We start from the raw sequence: 20,310 nt of genomic DNA on the forward strand, positions 1-20,310 counted from the left end.
AGCTATTCCTCCTTGTACGTAATTTTCTGGAGAGCAGGGGCCTCATTATCTTGTCCTTTGCCGCATCTCCAATACAAATGACATTGCCTCAGCAATCAGTTCTGAGTTTTCAGTATTTGTTAACGGAACGGATTGCAGGACACCAACAAACTTGCAAACAAAAGGAATTTTGCCCGCCCATCCACCCCGTCCCAGACTTGCCGGGAAGGAGGGAGGGAGGGAGGACCTCGCGCATGCGCCATTGTTCCCTGAGCGCTCGAGGCTGAACCCCGCCCCTTTCCTTTGGCTGGTTTAACCACTGCACATGCGCGTTAAGGGTCTTGTCCGTTCGTTTGTCGGTGCTATCAATAAAGTTTTAGCGAGCGCACACTTCTCTTTTCCTTGGCAAGATGGCGGAGTACGACTTGACTACTCGCATCGCGCACTTTTTGGATCGGCATCTAGTCTTTCCGTTGCTTGAGTTTCTCTCCGTAAAGGAGGTGAGTGGGTTTTTGAGCGCGAGGAAGGCGTGGGAGCGCGTGAGATGCGGGGCAAGGCCGAAAGGCGGTGGCGATAGCCTTAGGCCTTACACACGTGTGAGGCGGCCCTGAGTTTGGTCCCGAGTCGGGCAATAAGGATCTGCTGGTAGTTAAACGTCGTCCCTGTTGATTAGCACCGCGGAATTCGGCCGTGAGTAGGGGTGAGGTGACAATATGAAACTCAGGGGAGAAAGGGAGGGGTCTCTGCTTCACTTCTTGAGGTGCCAGTGCCGAAGGGACTTCCGCGTCGTTCCTCTTGGAAGTTGACGATTGGCTGGCTGGCTTCCCTGTATTAATGCTTGAGCTTAACTTCAAGCTGGCTTCTAAAAGCAAATTGGACTGTTAGAGATTTAAATTTTTCTTTTGGGCACAGTAGGAAGGGTGACCTTGGCTTTGTGTTTTTGCTTGCCGGGTCGTTTGGAATGATTTTCTTACACTTAAATATCTAGCCCCTTGGTTTCCGTAAAGTTGTGAGTTCTTTGCGAGGAGTTTAACTGGTGTTTCGGTAAACAGCCACTTCCTAGAAGCGTAGCATATTTTGTCCAGTGGGGAGGGGAACCCAAAAAATAACCCGACAGTAATCTTATCTTAAGAGTTGTTATTCAGTGTATAGATGTACAGACTTCGAGTGATTTGAATTGGTTGTCAATGTTCATTGAGCTATTCCGGGTATCTTGAAAAAGTATTTGGTCCTAGTACCTCATTTAAAAATATGTCTCAGTCCTAAAAGTTTGGAAATATTAGGCTTAGTTATACCGTAGTTTATTGGGAAATTGATGCATTTTAATAGTTACAATAAAGTGATATTACTGTGATGGAGGAATTAGAATATTGGCCAGAAAAATGCGTTCTATTTCTAGAAGCAGATTAAACCACAAGTCTATTTAAGGCACTCTAGATTTGGGGAGTAGATTTTGTGTGTTCCAACAGCAATAAAACAAAAAAGCCCTACAAATAAACATTAAATTGTTCTGATAAGTTTTCAAATTTTCCCATGGTTCATTGGATAGGTATAACCCTCAAATTCATATGAATCTTTTCTAAACACCTACACACAACTCTAAAGTTAATGATATTAGGGAACAGCAAAGTTTATTTTCAATAAATATTCAAGAATGTCTTGCTATATAAAGCTTTATCTTGAAATGTTTTTGTCTTGATTTTTCTTTTATAGGATGTACTTAACCTGTATTGTATAACTTGAATAAAACAGCCCAGTCTGCCTTCTGTTTCTTTTTTGGATAATTTAGGATAATTTACCAAAGATCAAGGAATAGAAAAATATCCTCTATGCTTCTAAACTAGCCAAACTTCATATTTTTGTAATGTGTCTTTACACTTTTGTTTTTCAAGGCAGACAGATGAAAGGGAGGAATACATAAGTGTAAATTAGTTTTTCATAGGGCAAGACCAAAACTGTGAACGGCAGCTGAGAATCAGTGGAAAATAACTGCTCAAAACCTGTTTCCTTGGAGAGAATGTTGGTAAGATGGCTGTGATACACCAAGGGGAAGACAGGTGCTGGAGTATTTATTTATCAGTTACTAAGTACAGGACTACCATGGAATTGTGAGAAATCCAAGATAAAATCCAGACATCTCATCACTAAAAAACTTATCCTTTGGTGGAGATAGATGTCTGTAATTATAAGGCTAAGAGTAATAAATGTCAGAAGTAGTGGCAGAGTGCTATCAAAATTGAAGAGGTACAGAAAGGATTCTGAGGAAGAGAGGCTTGAAGTTGAGTTTTGAAGGCTAGATAGTTAGGATAGTCAATGATCATGACACATGAGGGTATCAATTGAATATATTTATGGTATCAGTATGTTGGAAAATATAAACTCCATTGGAGCAGGAGCTTTGTTTTATTTCCTTGCTGTGTTCTCAGCAAATAGAGTCTGGCATAAGGGCTTCTTATGATTATTTAATACATGAGTGAATATATATTTGAACCTTAGTGTTCTTTATTCTCAAGTGAAGTGGAAGGCCAGATAGTGTTTAACAGCCTGGATACTGAATTGGGACCTGGATTAGGATCCTGGCTCTGTCACTTAATATCTTTGTGCACTTGAGAACAGTTTCTTTCCCATCTTAACTAAGCCTTTTCTCATGCACAAAAGGTTGGTACTACCACCAGCCTCATAGGGTTGTTAGAAAAATTACATGAAATAGTAAATATAAAGTATTTAGCCTTCTGGGACAGAGTAGGTACTCCTAAGTGTTCTATTAGGAGGCTAGGCCATCCTATGTGAGGGGGAAGTGAGGAATTCAGTTGGGTTTGTTTGTTTTTTTAAGTTTTGTTTGTTTTTGGCTGCGTTGGGTCTTCGATGCTGTGTGCAAGCTTTTTCTCTAGTTGCGGTGAGCAAGGGCTACTCTTCTTTGCGGTGCGCTGGCTTCTCATTGCGGTGATTTCTCTTGTTGCGGAGCACGGGCTCTAAGTGCGCGGGCTTCAGTAGTTTGCAGCACGAGGGCTCAGTCGTTGTGGCTCGTGGGCTCTAGAGCGCAGGCTCAGTAGTTGTGGTGCACAGGCCCAGTTGCTCCACGGCATGTGTGATCATCCCGGACCAGGGATCGAACCCATGTCCCCCGCATTGGCAGGCGGATTCTCAACCACTGCGCCACCAGGGAAGCCCATAAATGCTTTTTTTTCCCCAAAGGAAACACATTTATGTGTGACTACCATCCAGATCAATAAATAAAATGTTGCAAACGTCCTAAATAACTGCAATTTATTTATCCAGTCTAACGTTGATAGGACTTGGCTGTTACAAATAGTGCTGCTGGGAACATTCTTGGTAATGTCCTTTGAATATATGTACCCATTTCTCTTGGGTACTTAGGAGTAGAATTGCTGGGTTAAAGAATATTTTAGCTTTAGAAGATAAAAACAGTTTTCCAAAGTGGTTGTAGTTCTGCCAGCAGAGAAGGTGTTCAGTTACTCTGCAACTATACCAACACTGGTATTGTCCGTTTTTTTAGTTTTCAGTGTGATTTTAATTTACATTTCCTTTATGACTGATGCGGTTGAGGACTTTTTCCGGTGTTTGTTGGCCATTTGGTTGTGCTCTTGTGGAGTGCCTATTAAAATCTTTTAGCCATGTTCAATTGGATTGTCTGTTTTTTCTTACTGTTTTGTAGGAGTTCTTTATGTAGTTTGGAAGGTTCAGGTTTGATCTCATGGCTGTACCGTTTGACTGCCTTTATCTTTTCTTTTCACGGGTAGTAAAATGTTGTATAGTCTTCCTTCATTTTTCTTTGCTTGACAAAACTAGATTTAGTACAAAAATCTTTTCTTTTGCTGTAACCTTATCTTGGCTATTTGATTAAAAATTGTTTTGAATTATGTTACTGTCTCTCTCCCTGAATGCTGTTGTGTAGAATCCTTAACATATTGCTCAGTACACTTCATGTTTATGTGAGTTTGCTTATGTATCTATTTGGTTCCTGAACTGTGAGTTAAATTAAGTTTCTTGAACTCTTTGCAAAAGCTAAAACCTGATGTGACAAGGTTGACTGAAAGAATGGGTGCCAGTTTGTTTCAGGGGTGTGGATGGGAAGCATTATAAAGGATTTTAACTATATAGTGGAAAAGTATGTGGGGGAAAAAGGAGAGGCCACCTCAATGAGAAATGGGTAGGCATCATGCGGATGTGAGAGAGACTAAGAAGGTAAAACATTTAAGAGTTGATTTCTAATTACCTGAATATGGAAAGGAGTCAACAATACTATGTGCTTATCAGTGGAGTGGGTGTGGTTTATTTACAGCCTTGTTCTAGAAAGGCTAAAGGATGACTTGTAGGGACACATTAAAAAATCAGTATAAATCAGAAGTTGGTGGGAATGGCTTTGTGGTATGTAATTGCCTTTATTTTAAAGTTGCTAGGTAAACAAAATATTTTATGTCTCTGTAGGCTGATTGCTTGCCTTTCTTGTAGGAGGGTGAATTAATAGTATATATTTTATTAAAAAATAGTTCAGGACATATGTTTCCAGGTACACTATCTTAATATTAACTGCTTTACTTGAGGGAACTTCAGTTTATTCATTAGAAAGTAATTTTCTCTTGCAGATATATAATGAAAAAGAATTGTTACAAGGGAAATTGGATCTTCTTAGTGATACCAACATGGTAGACTTTGCTATGGATGTATACAAAAACCTTTATTCTGATGATATTCCTCATGGTAAGTTTTGTCATTACATCTGAAGCTTGACTTCTGAACTGAGGGCATGTGTATTAAAAGTTTTGTGATTTATAAAAGTGCTTTAGCCGGAAGTCTTAATAATTATTTGAATGATTTAAAAGTTCTTTGGATGAAAGGTAATATGGAGGTTACAGGTCTTCTAAAGCAGTGGTCCCTAACCTTTTTTGGCACCAGTGACCGGTTTTGTGGAAGACAATTTTTCCATGTTCTGGGGGTGGCAGGGGGATGGTTCAGGGGCAGTGCGAGCGATGGGGAGCTGCAGGCGAAGCTTTGCTCCCTTGCCCGCTGCTTACCTCCTGCTCTGCGGCCCGATTCCTGACCAACCGGTCTGCAGCCCGGGGGTTGGAGACCCTATAAAAGGTGTGAAACTACTTTAAAACATGGTCATCAAATGTCTTCGGTTCATAGTATGCAGCATCAAAGTTGTACTTATTAATCAGATTGTTTCCTTAGAATTATCTGGGAATTTTGCAGTTTTTTGACTTGTTTTTTCAGTTGGCATCTTGTGTGCCTTAGAGATTTCTTTTTTGTCTTGAAGCATCTGGGTTCTCCAAAGCATGGTCCCCAGAACCAGCATCCTCAGCTCACCTGGGAGAACTTGTTAGAAATGCAGATTCTTGTGCCATACCGCAGATCTACTTAACCAGAAAATGTTGGCTGAAGACCAGCACTCAAATTAGAGAACTACTGTGGTATATTTCGAAATCCTTGTTTTCTGTAGTAATAGATGTTCTTAAAACAAACAAGCAGACAAAAAAACCCACTATGCACGTAGTTTTTTAAAAGATTATAAGAACTCTTCTCAGTAGAGAAATACAATTTACTTTGTTTAAATTGACATTTCTCAAAATTTGATCACAGATCCCCTCTGTGTTTGAGAAACACTCTCCTAGTATTAGTACTTTCTAATATATAATGTAGAAATTATTACATAAAACATAATCACTATTTTGACTTCTATTATAGTTCCCTGCAAGAACAGTAGCTCTTTAAATTTTAGTTTGTGGTAAAAAAGTAAACTATTTCTTAGTGAAACTTTAAAACATGCTAACGGGATAAATTATGTGCAAGTTTTCTCTGACTTCATGATGCAGTAAAAAGTAACTATAGAATTGGTTTTGAGAGATTACAGAATTAGATTTAAAGTGAAAAGAGAAATTATTGATGAATTTAAATTCCATTCAACCTAGTTGAAAACCTGTAGTAATAATATGTAAACCCCTCTGAGCCTCTTCAGAAACTGTGGGATAATCTCCTGAGAGAATTCAATGAAAACAAATATAAAAACACTGAGAATGAAGTCTCTGAAATGTAGAGTTAAATAATTGTTTCCTCAACAGCTCCTTCTCCCAGGCTGTATCTGTATATTCCTCAGTTTCTTCTAAGAGTAAGAAGAGGATTCACTCTTCCTTTATGTGCCTTTGCAGTGCTAGAAAGAAGAAATTGGATCTGGGGGAGTTACTGAGTTGGTGGCTCCTGGCACATGAATATATTGGGGATAAATATATGCACAATTTAGATAGATTGAAAAATTTCCAGAGACATCCTCATAGTGAGCAATACAGTTTAACATTATAGTACTCCTTTGCATTTTTAATTAGCTTTGAGAGAAAAAAGAACCACCGTTGTTGCACAACTGAAACAGCTTCAGGCAGAAACTGAACCTATTGTGAAGATGTTTGAAGATCCAGAAACTACAAGGCAAATGCAGTCAACCAGGTAACCTCTTTTTTAAAAAATTATTTTATTGACGTATAGTTGATTTACAGTGTTGTATTAATTTCTGCTGTACAGCAAAGTGATTCAGTTATACATATATATACATATTATTTTTCGTATTCTTTTCCATGTGGTTTATCACAGGATATTGAAAATAGTTCCTTGTGCCATACACTAGACCTTGTTTGTTATCCATTCTTTATATAATAGTTTGCATCTGCTAATCCCAAACTCCCAGTCCATCCCTCCACCACCCCCCTCCCCCTTGGCAGCCTCAAGTCTGTTGTTCTCTATGTCTGTGAGTCTGTTTCTGTTTTGTAGTTCATTTGTGTCATATTTTAGATTCCACATATAAGTTATCATATGGTATTTGTCTTTCTCTTTCTGACTTACTTCACTTTGTATGATAATCTTTAGGTCTGTCTATGTTGCTGCAAATGGCATTATTTCTTTCTTTTTTATGGCTGAGCAGTATTCCATTGTTTATATGTACCACATCTTCTTTATCCATTCATCTGTCGTTGGACATTTAGGTTGTTTCCATGTCTCGGCTATTGTGAATAGTGCTGCTATGAACATAGGGGTTCATGTATCTTTTTTTATTTATTTATTTATTTATTTATTTATGGCTGTGTTGGGTCTTTGTTTCTGTGCGAGGGCTTTCTCTAGTTGCGGAAAGTGGGGGCCACTCTTCATTGCGGTGCGCGGGCCTCTCACTATCGCGGCCTCTCTTGTTGCGGAGCACAGGCTCCAGACACACAGGCTCAGCAATTGTGGCTCACGGGCCTAGTCGCTCCGCGGCACGTGGGATCTTCCCAGACCAGGGCTCGAACCCGTGTCCCCTGCATTGGCAGGCAGATTCTCAACCACTGCGCCACCAGGGAAGCCCTCATGCATCTTTTTGAATTATAGTTTTGTCCAGGTATATGCCCAGGAGTAGGATTACTGGATCATATGGTAGTTCTATTTTTAGTTTTTTAAGGAACCTCCATACTGTTTTCTACAGTGGCTGTACCAATTTACATTCCCACCAACAGTGTAGGAGGGTTTCCTTTTCTCCAAACCCTCTCCAGCATTTGTTTGTAGACATTTAATGGTGGCCTTTCTGACTGCTGTGAGGTGGTACCCCGTTGTGGTTTTGATTTGCATTTCTCTCATAATTAGCGATGTTGAGCATCTTTTCATGTGCCTGTTGGCTATCTGTATGCCTTCTTTGGAGAAATGTTTATTTAGCTCTTCTGCCCATTTTTCGATTGGGTGGTTTTTTGTCGTTGAGTTATATGAGCTGTTTGTTGTGTTTTTGTTTGTTTGTTTTTGCCTCAGCATGCCGGATCTTAGTTCCCTGACCAGGGATTGAGCCCTTGCCCTTGCAGTGGAAGTGCAGAGTCCTAACCACTGGACTGCCAGGGAATTCCCTGTATGAGCTGTTTGTATATTTTGGAAACTAAGCCCTTGTTGGTTGCATCATTTGCAAATACCTTCTCCCAGTCAGTAGGTTGTCTTTTCTTTTTGTTTATGGTTTCTTTTGCTGTACAAAAGCTTGTAAGTTTGACTAGGTCCCATTTGTTTATTTTTTGCTTTTATTTCTCTTGCCTTCAGGTAACCTCTCCTTAATTTGAATTCTAAAAATTCTGTTTTCTGGATTAATACAAATGTTAATTCATACTTTAGTAACCCAGTCTAAAAGTTCACAGTTTAAGAGATTGCTTTATCTGTTTTTTTTCCTTTGTCTTTATTGTGTAGCGATGAGGAAGTCCTTAATTATAAATGTTAATAACTAAATTTTTTTAGAACTTCTTTATCAGTTAATCCAAATCTGATAATGCTGAGCAGCTCCACCCTCCTCCCCCCTTCCCAGGGGACATTTGGAATGTCTGGAGACATTTTTGGTTGTCACAGCTGGAGAGGTGCTACCGGCATGTAAAGAGGAGAGGCCAGGGATGCTGCTATACATCCTACAGTGCATCAGACAGTACCCTCACTTCCCCCAAAAGAATTACCCAACTCAAAATGTCATTAGTGCTGAAGTTGACAAGCTGTGCCTGGGCAATACCTAGAGTATGTGGGTTGCTCAATGTATGGGAAAACTGAGCTCACTTTATCACTTTGCTACATTGTCTCATATCCTTCCATGCTCAGCCCAAGGAGGGTAGTATAGAGCTGATACGGTTATATTTTATTCCTGATTTCCTCTTAGCTAGAAATAGACTTATTGTTTAGTTTCCAAAGGAAGCATGTTACCCTACTCTGACTTAACTAATTGAAGCCCTTTGGGTCATTAAAAATGTTTAAAAATAGTCTTCTACGAAAATTGAATATTGCCATTATGGTAAATCTTTTCTATCAATATATTCACCTGAGGAATTGTTTAGGATTTTACCATGTTGCACCTTGAGTTCTTAGGATATGTCATCAAACCAAATTTTTAGAGCGATTGGCTCTAAGTTTTCATTTGTGATTTGAGAAAGTGTTACCAGGTATGTTTTAGAAAAGCAGCAAGTACTATACGATTACTATACCTTACTATAATGTGCCATGTTATATAGTATGTATGTATATACAGAGATAACTATATCTTACAAAGCTGTTATATATATGTATTTTCATATATATGTATATAGCTTGTATATAGCTATCTCTGTGTGTCTGGGTATACTTGTATGCACTTAGAATATCATGAGTAATTGTAGCCCTTCAAGTCACATGTAAGTGCCCGCAAAGGGACAGCTGAAATAATCCAGATGTTAGGGTACAACAGAAAATTTAGGATTTTAATTCTAAGTTTAGTCTAGTCACTTAAACACTGGGAAGTAATTGGATTAAGGTATGAATAAGATGAATATAGATTTGTTCACTAAATATTAGAAAAAGATAACTCCTTTTAGCTTAATAGGCAATAAATTAGAGATAAATGAAAGGATGGAATTGGGGTTAAAAACTTGTAATCTAATTAAATTTATAACCTATTCATTTTCAAAGTAATAACCTCTCCCTGCCGATTCCCCATTTTAAAATTTCATTGAATATGTAGTATTGTACTTCTCATACTTTCCCAGAAATACCATATCAGCCAGAGGACAGTGATTATATACCTGAGGTATAAGGCGTATAACACAAAGTTATTCACTATGATCTACAGCAAGTGTTAAGTGGCTTTTTTTGAGGTCTCTTTATGTTAAAATTTCATGCATGTTTTTATTTAGTATTATAATATGTTCATGTTAATTTTAGTGGTAACATACCCCTCCCCATTAAACCTTCGAGTAAAATTATGCTGCCAAAAGACATGCCACGGTATTCATTCTTACAATGAGCATAAGAAAATGGTTTCATTTTTGCAAATGCCCAGAAGGTGGGCAACTCTGCCACCTGTCACTTGTTCCTTGGTGTCTTTGTCATCAATTTGTCTTTTACAAGGCTGCCAACGTCTCAAGTTGTGCAAAGCTAATTTTAAAAACGTTACATTGGGTTATTTGACACTTTGGTATGAATAATCATCATATAGAGTATGTAACATAGATAGCATGTGAGTTAGGCATGATTTATTAGTCTTGTAAATTTGCCAAGTCACTGTCCTTATGAGAAATACTAACATTGTGGAGGGGGACAAAATTTATATACAGGATTAATTCCTGCTTATTTGTATAGTACATTATTTCCATCTCTATCCTATTTTAAGAATATATTACCTATTAGAAAAGTATCCTCAAGAGAACAGATTCCATTCTCAGTAGGTTAACACCTAAGTAGACCTCACTGACCTCACTATAAGAATAGTCAGAATGTTCTGGTTTTTTTTTTTTTTTAAACAACAGCTCCTGTTTATTTTTTTTTTATTTTTATTTATTTTATTTATGGCTGTGTTGAGTCTTCGTTTCTGTGCGAGGGCTTTCTCTAGTTGCAGCAAGTGGGGGCCACTCTTCATCGCGGTGCGCGGGCCTCTCACTATCACGGCCTCTGTTGTTGCGGAGCACAGGCTCCAGACGCGCAGGCTCAGTAGTTGTGGCTCACGGGCCTAGTCGCTCCGCGGCATGTGGGATCCTCCCAGACCAGGGCTCGAACCCGTGTCCCCTGCATTGGCAGGCAGATTCTCAACCACTGCGCCACCAGGGAAGCCCCAATGTTCTGGTTTTATTACCTAAAAAACTTAGATCATGTGGTGAATCAGAACACATGATTTTCAGTTAGGGCTAAAGAAATCTGAAAGTGAAATTTTAAGTTTGCAGTTCTCCTTGAGTTCCTATTCCTTATGTTCAAAACATGTAATGTTCTGTTTATTTTATTCTGAAAGTCTTATTTTATTTTTAGTGTTTAAGTATTAAGATAATTAAATGGCTTAATGTGAGTAATAAGATAGAAGTTGAATACGCTTGTTTTGTTTTCTGTGGCCTATAAAATACAGTAATTTTTGTTTTTTTATTATTAAGGGATGGTCGGATGCTGTTTGACTACCTCGCAGACAAGCATGGTGTAAGTGGTCTTTTAAAAAACTGTTTAGTTGTCATGTTGTAATAAGGGTAATTAAAGAATAGTGCTGTATAGATAGATTCATGGCTTGGCAAGAGTATAATTTCCAGATTAAGTTATTAGACATAATACCTGGTATGTTTTTGAAACTTTAGTTTTTAAAAATTGGTCTTGATTGGAAAATAATATCCTTATACTTATCTTTTTAGATAACAGAAATTCTCAAATTGTTTGTTCCAGAATGATCATGTAATAGTTAGCATTTTATATTTCTGATGGATAAACAAGTAGGTAAAAACAGAACTAAATTTGAATTAGAATACCTTGAGCAATAGCATTAAGCTGCCTTGTGGAATACAGTAGCCCTTGACATTACCAAGACCTTCATAAACCCCCATATAAAGGAATGTTGTTACAGGCTTTCCTAGTCATCTCCTAGTCTCCTTCCCCTTGCGTTAACTCAAAGTGTGAGGCTACTTATATAATCAGTTCTTTAACTTGCATTCAAGTTTTATCATTCATTTAACAATTATTGTAACAAGAGACATGCTGACCACTGCAAAATTACTCTTTCTGGTTTCCATATAGAATGTTTGGTGTATTTGTTAATGTTCTGGTTCGGAGCCCTTCTCTTGATTTTTTTGTCTTTCACTTTGCTTGCATCATTAACTGTAAAAGTTGGTGTAATTTGGGGGCCAGTTTTTTTCAGAGAACTGAAGTTTACTATGCACATTATTTGTACAGAATCACAAAATCCTTACAGGGATGCATATGCTTGGTAGTTGTCTAAGCTCATTCACCAGCTAAGGGACTCACACATCAGACCTTCAGCTGTAATTCAAGTTTGTATCACAACAAAGTAGGTATTGTTACAATTCAGAACTATGAATGTTAAATCCAACAATTCCTAATATGTATCTTAGTGGTCATGTGCTTTTCTGATTTTGGGGGGTGGGGGGGAGGGTAGTAACTTTTGAAAGAATTGATATCTGGGGATATTTGAAAGAGTAAATGGTTTGAGTTTTAAAACTCAAAATTAAAAAATAGAATTTAAGCTTTTTTCCTTTTTTTAGTTTAGGCAGGAATATTTAGATACACTCTACAGGTATGCAAAATTCCAATATGAATGTGGAAATTACTCTGGAGCAGCAGAATATCTTTACTTCTTTAGAGTATTGGTAAGTAATTTTTTTTTTCTTTTTCTTCTCTTTTGTAGGTTGCCTTGGTTCCTTAAAACATGTTTGTAGATTTGATCTATCCATTAAGTTTTCAACAATCATTGGCAAAAGGAGAAAAAAATAAACTTTCAACAAAACCAAATAGAAATAGGAAACCTTATTTCAGGGCCTCAAAATTTGGAGGCAGATTTAACTTGTCCTTGAAATCCAAAAGTAGGAACCACTAATTTTTCATATTATGTATAATTGTATGATTTTAGCATTAGTAGAATTCTATCATGTAGTGAATTTGTTATAATATTACTGTACAGCACAGTGAGTGGCACATTGTGGGTGCTTAATATTTACTGAATAAATCTATTATTCCTAATTTTAATTCAATATTTTGTGCTTCATATATTCCTTGAATTTGTTCTAAACAGCTGTGGAATTCTAATGATATTTGAAAAGATTTTCAAATAAATTTGAAAAAATAACTTTTTATTTCAAAAAATAACTTTTTTTATTTACTTCTGCCCTCAGGTATTAGACTACAAAGCTCAATTTTTTTTCATTATGTAGGGAGTAGATGAGTTTAAATAGTACTGCTAGAAAAAATTCCTAACCTGTTTTTCTTCATTTGTCTACTTGACAAGTTCCTAGATGCATTGTGTTTGTTAGGGAAGGAGAGTTGCATGAAGCCAAAGGAAAAATCAGGATTTCACATTGACAGATTTCTTTCTTATTCTGCCTTCTGTTTAGGTAATTATATTAATAAATGCCTTCTAAAGTTACCAAAATTCTCTTATTTTAACTAGCGTCTCATTTGAGAAATTATAATTTGTTACTTTGGATTAGTAAGCAAGTACCTACATCTCTGATATCTCTAGTTAACCCTAGAAGTTGGGAAATGACCTCTTTAAGACAGGGACTTTTTGTCTTCCAACCTTGGAAGAGTCCGTTCTTTCTGTCTCTATTTTCTGGTGTCTTTTTTCTTTTAGCCTCACAAGTCACAAAGAAAAGACTCAATGGCTGCTATCTTTGGTTGTTTTCTAGGAAATTAAATTTTTCTTTTTTGCAAGTGAAGAAAGAGTTCAGTATTATTAAATCGAATAACTCCTACACTTAAAAAAAGTGCTTAGACAACTTCATTTTTTAAAAGTACCATCCTTAAAAAAAAAAAAAAAGTACCATCCTTCCTTCAAAGAAATAAAGATTTCAGTTTATTTCCAAGTTTGATTTGAAAAAAAAAATTATCCCATTTGTAAATGAATTCTTAGTTTACAGTTTAGCTGTGGTTAGCTTGCAAGTGCATTGCAGGTAATGGGTGATGCTAAATTTGTAGCAGCTTATCAGAAAATTCCATCAGTTTTACTTTGAATATTATGAAGGATTTAGGAGAGCAAAAGTTGATTACTTTGGAAATGTAAACAGCTTAGACGAGGATTGTAAAATCAGAAGCCTGATATGATTACAGGTACATGAAAAGAGTTGGTTATTCATATCATTTGTTAATGCTGGGAGTGAATTTTGAGAATGAAGATTTAGTGTCATGTTAGAGTTCTAGCACAGTAAATTTATTGTTGCTGGTCAGTGAGTGAATGTGCCATTTTGCTAAGACATGGAAACTTAAGGTAACTGCTGGAAATCCAGATATTGAAACTCTTCTAGCATATCCACCCTTGAAAGCAGATTGGTATGAAGAGCCAACTGTAATGACATGGACTTGAGCCAGAGTAGTATGCATGAATCTTTTGGGGATTAAAAAACTTGCTACACTGCTGCAAAAAGCTTTTATCCTAACACATATAACATATTTTAGTTTTAATAGTATTATTATGTTTATGTAGTATGGTTTCATAATTAGTCTGAAAATTTCTGCATGTGATAGGTATATACTTAAAAGTTTGCAGAGTTTTTATATTTACTTTTGTAAAATACGAAGATCTAATTAGTTTCCTGTCTTAAAAAATTCTGGGTTGATCTTAAGCTTTTACATTGCCTAGCAGATCTTATGATGGAACTCAAATGATGTTTAAGTGATTGAATACCATGGTCTGGATACAAAATTAATGTTTTACATTAAGAGCAGTCAAAATATAGTGATTGGATAGTGTTCAGAAATTAGGTGCAGTTCATTTTAGTTTTTGTCCCATCTTGTGCCGCAGAACAGTTGAGTTATGCGCGAGTTGGTTACTTCATGTCGGCATATTGATAAAGGCTAACTAAGCTAAGTTTAAAAATGGATTATTTACTTTTTCTTTTGATTTAGATGGGCACCACTAAAAAAATCTATGTATTTGTTTGAAATCTTGTTAGTAGCAAAGATAAAAATCCTGTTTTGGATTTGGGATAAATAATGTCAATGTTTTTGCTTATTAGTTGTTTAATTTTACTTTTTTGCAAATGGCCTGTTTTCATTTCTTTTCTGGTGGTTGATTATTCTTTTAAATCTATGGTTAGGGAAACATAAGCTATGAAAGAACCATTGTAACTATGATCTGAGATTAGAATTTGACTCTCTGAGTGACCTATTGTAGGTTAGTGTTGTATAAATTAAAGCTGTATGACCCTAGAATCTACTTTTATTTTTAAAAGACTTCATGGCTTTTAGAATACACTGAGTGCTTAAATGCACCCTATTTGATTGTGAAGCTTCTTTGAATCATGCTCTAAGAAATGCATTAATTTGAATTTAAATGGTGGAGCAGATTTGTTAGGAATTTTTGAACATTTTTGTTTTAAAAGTTATTAATTTATAACTGTATTTTAATTAATAACTGTATTGTAATTATTTTGTTAAAATTTGCCCTCACTGTGGCCTTCGGTCTGGCTCCAAAATATAACCCCTCTCCTCATCCAGCAGCTATTTGAAATAAAAGTGATTTTAAGATGCTAGGACTGTTGGTGATCATATTTGTGTGTGTGTGTGTGTGTGTGTGTGTGTGTGTGTGTGTGTTTCACTCAGAATTTAAAATTTATCTACTGTAAGTACTTGCCATTCAATTTAAAGGTACTTTTCCTTGACTCAAGAAAGCTTGAGTAATGATGATTTGGTGAAGTTTTAGGCTCTTGACTGAAGATTTGGATCTGATGTACTCTGATAATGTCACTGTAAAAGGCATCTATTTCATATCGATTCTCAGATATATTTTTATCCCATTTTAACATCTAAAATTAGGATGTGTCCTGAATTGACCTAAAATAATATACCATAAAATTGATGATCTCTTAGATTCAGTGAAATATTAGTACTTAGATTTCTTTGTAAGGATCAAACATTTTATCTTTTGTAATTTGAACAATAATTTTATAGATTTTTATATAAGGTTTTTTTGATTTCAGTGAGTTTTGACAAATGCACGTACCTGTGCAACTACCACCAAATCAAGATAAAGAGTATTTCTGTTACCCCAGAAAGACCCCTTGTTCCCCTTTGCAGTCATACCTCATCTCTGGTTCATCCATTGATCTGCTTTCCATCCCTGTATATTAGTTTTGTCTGTTCTAGAATTTCATGTAAGTGGAATGATATATGTAAGCTTGTGCCTGGCTTATTTTGACTAGCAACTTTTTGAGATTCGTTTATATTATTGTATATAGCAGAAGTTTGATTCTTTCCATTGCTGACTAGTATTCCGTTCTATGAATATACTGCAGTTTATTCATCTGTTGATAAACATTTGGATTACTTCTGGGTTTTGTCTGTTTCAAATAAAGACATGAATATTCATATACAAGTTTCTTGTGGACATACATTGTAATAATGATAAGAACCAGTGATTTCATGGTTATGTTACGAATTTTAATTTGCAAATTTAGTCTCTGCTATTTGCATGCTCTGAGAGTTTGCTAAATGTTTTCCCGTACATTTGAATTAATTACTGACATCAAAGGAAGAATTTCAGTATAGACAGAGTCTGAATTAGGTATGGTTTTGATCCTCATAGTTTAGGGAACCTATAATACTCTGATATCATCATTTCTATTCTCATTATCATTGTGGTAATGATTCACATTTCCCAAGTTTTTATTATGTGTCAGGTGATGTTGTAATCTTTTTACATGTATTATGTGATTTAAGTCATACAACAACTGAGGTGGCTTCTGTTACTATCCCCATTTTATAGATGAGGGAGCTAAAGCACAGATGGTTCAGCTACTTATAGTAAGTGGTAGAGCCAGAATTATTGGTGGTTGGATTTCCAGTCCTCCCCATATGATTTTATTTAACTTGTAATTATAATATGTACCAATAGTACTTTACAGTTAATAGTACCATGTAAGTGCTTCAGTGAAAAATTCAAAATTTCAGCTTGGGGTATAGAAATGTTTTCTCCCTCCAGTACCCTCACTTGCTTCTGCTGCTTTAGCACAGTTCAGAGTCATTATATCCACTTTCTTTGCCTTGTGTTGAGAGTCCTGCTTTACTTGTTTTTGTTATTAGCCTAGTCCTTATAGGTGTTTGGGTTTATGACCCACTTGCATCAATGGCAAGAAGAGATAGAGTGACCCTCATTCCTCCATTTTTGCAGGGTTAAGATTGCAGTATGAAATTTTATAGCTTTTATGATTAGAAGTATAATTTTCAACAAATTATGCTCTCCGTGCATCAGTTCGCCTCTTTAAAATAGGGATAAAAATTATTATTTACCTTCCAGGGTTTTAGGATTGTATAAGAATATGAACTTCTGTTTCTCAGTACATATTCCTTTGATAATTATTAATGTTATTAACCAGTAGACCTGCTTTTTTTTTCTCTCTATGACCTCTTCCATTTATATCATAATTTGGAAGTTTTTTTGTTCTGGAAATAATTTTTCTAAATTGTAGTTGAGACTCACAAGTCTTGATTTCCACATCTTCACTCCAGGAATTTTTAGCAACAAATTGCCTCTGAATCTAACTTTGTTTGCAAAGTTTTGAGTTCCTAAAATTTGATTAATTGTGTATAAATGATCTGAAATGGATTACACTAAAACACTGGTGCTGTATCCTAGTTTTAAGTTATTCTCTATCTTCTGATCTAGACTGAATATCAAAGACCTGTGTATTTTTAATAAATTAAGTTAAATGAAATCTATTTGAATCAGCTTAACCAGTGTGATCCAAATAAGGGCTTATATAACTGGAGTTTGGGGAAGAGTGCTATAGATCTTTTAGTAGGCCCGAGGGATATGTAGGGTATAAAATATACATTATCTTCTTTTCCTCCGGAGTATTCAGAATATAATTAATTATGATTGCTTAAACAGGTTCCAGCAACAGATAGAAATGCTTTGAGTTCACTCTGGGGAAAACTGGCTTCTGAAATCTTAATGCAGAATTGGGATGCAGCCATGGAAGACCTTACACGGCTAAAAGAGACCATAGATAATAATGTGAGTTACAGTTTTTCAGGGTGATTTTCTGAAATTTCTATGTATCCTTAATACTTTCTGATAAGGAAAACACTGTGTACTTTAAAAAGGAAGGAGGAAAGGGAGGGAGGCTAAACTAAAATGTTGACCTGATATAAAAATCACAGTGGGTTAGTGGGTTGATTAGTTTTACTGAATCTCCTTGAAGGAAGCTGTCAAACTTCTTTTGGCTCTTAGAGAAAATAACTCAGTTTTCATTTTTGTTAGAGCTGTGGTGCTTCTTTGATCTGTTCCAGTGGAAATGACATAATACTCTTAGTGCCACCCGTTATTGAAAGTCTAATGCAGAAGATGACAGTTTTCATCTACTATTAATGTCTAATAAAACTTACTATGAAGTGTTTAATTTAGTCCTTGCTTATAAAATGTTGTCTGAAGTAAGTATAACTTAGAGCCTCTGTAAAAATGGCTTAGTGGACATTGTTGAATCTGTCTCTGAGAACAGGGAAATTTTGAATGTCAAGGGTCATGCAGAGAGTAGAGTGGTCTGGGGGATTGGACTTTGATCATAATGATCACCGTGCATGCTTTAGAAGGTTCTCATTTAAAATAAAATTCTGAGATCAGCCATGTTTATTCCCTTTCCTCTTTCTCATATATTAATATTTCCTTTGTATACCTTTTTTAATCCTTTAGTCTGTGAGTTCTCCACTTCAGTCTCTTCAGCAGCGAACATGGCTCATTCATTGGTCTCTGTTTGTTTTCTTCAATCACCCTAAAGGGCGCGATAACATTATTGATCTCTTCCTTTACCAGCCACAGTAAGTTATTTCACTGTATAGTTTTGACTTTAATTATATGAAATCAAATAGAATTTTTAAAATTTAAAATGTACTTCTAACATTTGAATTTGTTGTCACATATTTTCCCCTCTTCATGTGGTAGATTTGCTTGTTAATTGAAAAAGCTTACATGTAACTCTTAAGTAAATTGATAAAAGTATACTCCTAGCCCTTTAAAGTGCTATTTAAGTTTGGTCCCTGGGCCAGCAGCATCAGTATCATGCAGAGTCTCAGGCCTTATCCTAGAAGAACTAAATCAGAATCTTCAACGTAAGAAGAACCCAGGTAATTCATGTATACATTAAAGCTTTAGAATTAAGGCTCTAGGCCATATTATTTGGAAGGAAGATATACATACCAAGAGAATCCCTTTTATATCATCTTTGTTCCATCATCCAGCTTTTGGTGATAAGAAATTCACTGCTTTATGAACTAGACTGTTCTGCTGTTAGCTAGAAATCATTTTTAAAAATTTATTCTTCCATTTGAGGTCAGTACCTCTGAATCTTCTATTATTTCTTATTTGTTTGGTTGGAGCAACAGGAAACTAGACTGCTTTATGAAAATACTTCAGATACTTGAAGATAATTTTCCTTATTTTTCTTTCCTTCAGGCTAAATATCTCTAGTTTTATTAAGTAATGTAGTTTGTCACATTCTGTAGTATTTTGGCTGCTGTTCTTAGGTATCCACCGGTTTATCCACAGCTTTTTAAAAATCTGGATCTTTAAAATTGAAAGCTTATTCTAGGATTGTTGTCTAAGCTTTATAGATTACAGTGGCATTACTAGCTCCTATGACCAGTACATATACGTATATTAATTTAGCCCAAGGTTGCATTCTTGGTATGACTTATTGATGGCATTGTTGGTTAAGTCTCACATAACACTTTGAGCCATATTTTTGTTATTTTTAACTCAATTTAAGATGGAGATCCTAATACATTTCCCTTGATTTCTGCTTATTGTCTGTCAAATTAAGGTTTTAACGTTTTTTCCTAAAATGCATATTTAATTTACGGAAGTATAGTTTAGGAATAGATGGTATAATACCCACTTAATAGAAAATCAATGAACACTGAACAGTGTATTTTTAAATTTTTTTGTAATTTTTTAAGTCTTGAAAATAAGGTAATAATACTTTAGCGATATTTTTGTATAAGTTGATGAAATATAATCATCTAAACTGAGTCATGTGAATAAACATGTTCTTTAAATACTCAGTTTAGTAGGATTTTTGAGACTATAAAATATTTGACCTCTTCAATTAAGTTGTTAACATAATCATCTGGACTTTAAATTTAAGAGAAATGAAGTTATTGGTGGCGATACAGATGAAAAATATTTGCCAACCAAGAATTTCCAGTAACTTTTAAATGTAGAAATGAATTTTTTTGGTTTTTGTTTTTGATGTGGACCATTTTTTAAAGTCTTTATTGAATTTGTTGCAGTACTGCTTTTGTTTTTTTGGTTTTTTGGCCACGAGGCATGTGCGATCTTAGCTCCCCAACCAGGGATTGAACCCACACCACCACATTGGAAGGCGAAGTCTTAGCCACTGGATCACCAGGGAAGTCCCAGGGAGCCATTTTTAAATGGTTTAAATTGTGTTCTCTGCATTAAATGCTAAATGTTCCCCTGAATCTGTCAAATAGAAGCACTTTTATCAGAAATATGCTTGGCTTATTTTTTGTATTAACGTCACAACTTAAGTTCAGTATTAATGTATTTAGTCAGTATTTGCATGACTCACTGGTCCAATTTGTTAAAACTGAACACAGGCAAAGAAGTTTTCGTAACAGGAAATCATTTTGGTCTTCCCTTGAAAAAACAAAAACTACATGGCATTAAGTGAGGTAGAAGATGGTGATTCCAGCATTAAATTTTAAATGTAAATTACAAGAGATAAGATTTTGTAATTTACATGGTACTATAGTTATTTCTTCTTTCATTAGAGATGTTCAAGTATGCCTTCTAGATTCACATTATTCACTAATGTGAACATAAAAGGTTCATTCTGTCTGAGCTGTTGTTCCTCCTTTATT

The 20,310-nt window shown here is 35.7% G+C and overlaps 1 protein-coding gene across 1 annotated transcript in view; it reads left to right on the forward strand.

Moving 5' to 3' along the window:
* The first annotated feature begins 335 nt into the window (after window positions 1-335).
* EIF3E (eukaryotic translation initiation factor 3 subunit E) overlaps window positions 336-20,310 on the forward strand; it is a 50,259-nt gene continuing 30,284 nt past the window's right edge. The window contains exons 1-7 of the mRNA XM_007188775.3: window positions 336-479; window positions 4,587-4,701; window positions 6,324-6,441; window positions 10,869-10,911; window positions 11,982-12,086; window positions 17,321-17,446; window positions 18,122-18,246. Of these exons, the coding sequence (XP_007188837.2) occupies window positions 390-479; window positions 4,587-4,701; window positions 6,324-6,441; window positions 10,869-10,911; window positions 11,982-12,086; window positions 17,321-17,446; window positions 18,122-18,246 (722 nt within the window). The 5' untranslated portion in view covers window positions 336-389. The remainder of the gene's footprint in view (window positions 480-4,586; window positions 4,702-6,323; window positions 6,442-10,868; window positions 10,912-11,981; window positions 12,087-17,320; window positions 17,447-18,121; window positions 18,247-20,310) is intronic.

Source organism: Balaenoptera acutorostrata, chromosome 17 (genome assembly GCF_949987535.1).
Source record: "Balaenoptera acutorostrata chromosome 17, mBalAcu1.1, whole genome shotgun sequence".
NCBI lineage: Eukaryota > Metazoa > Chordata > Mammalia > Artiodactyla > Balaenopteridae > Balaenoptera > Balaenoptera acutorostrata.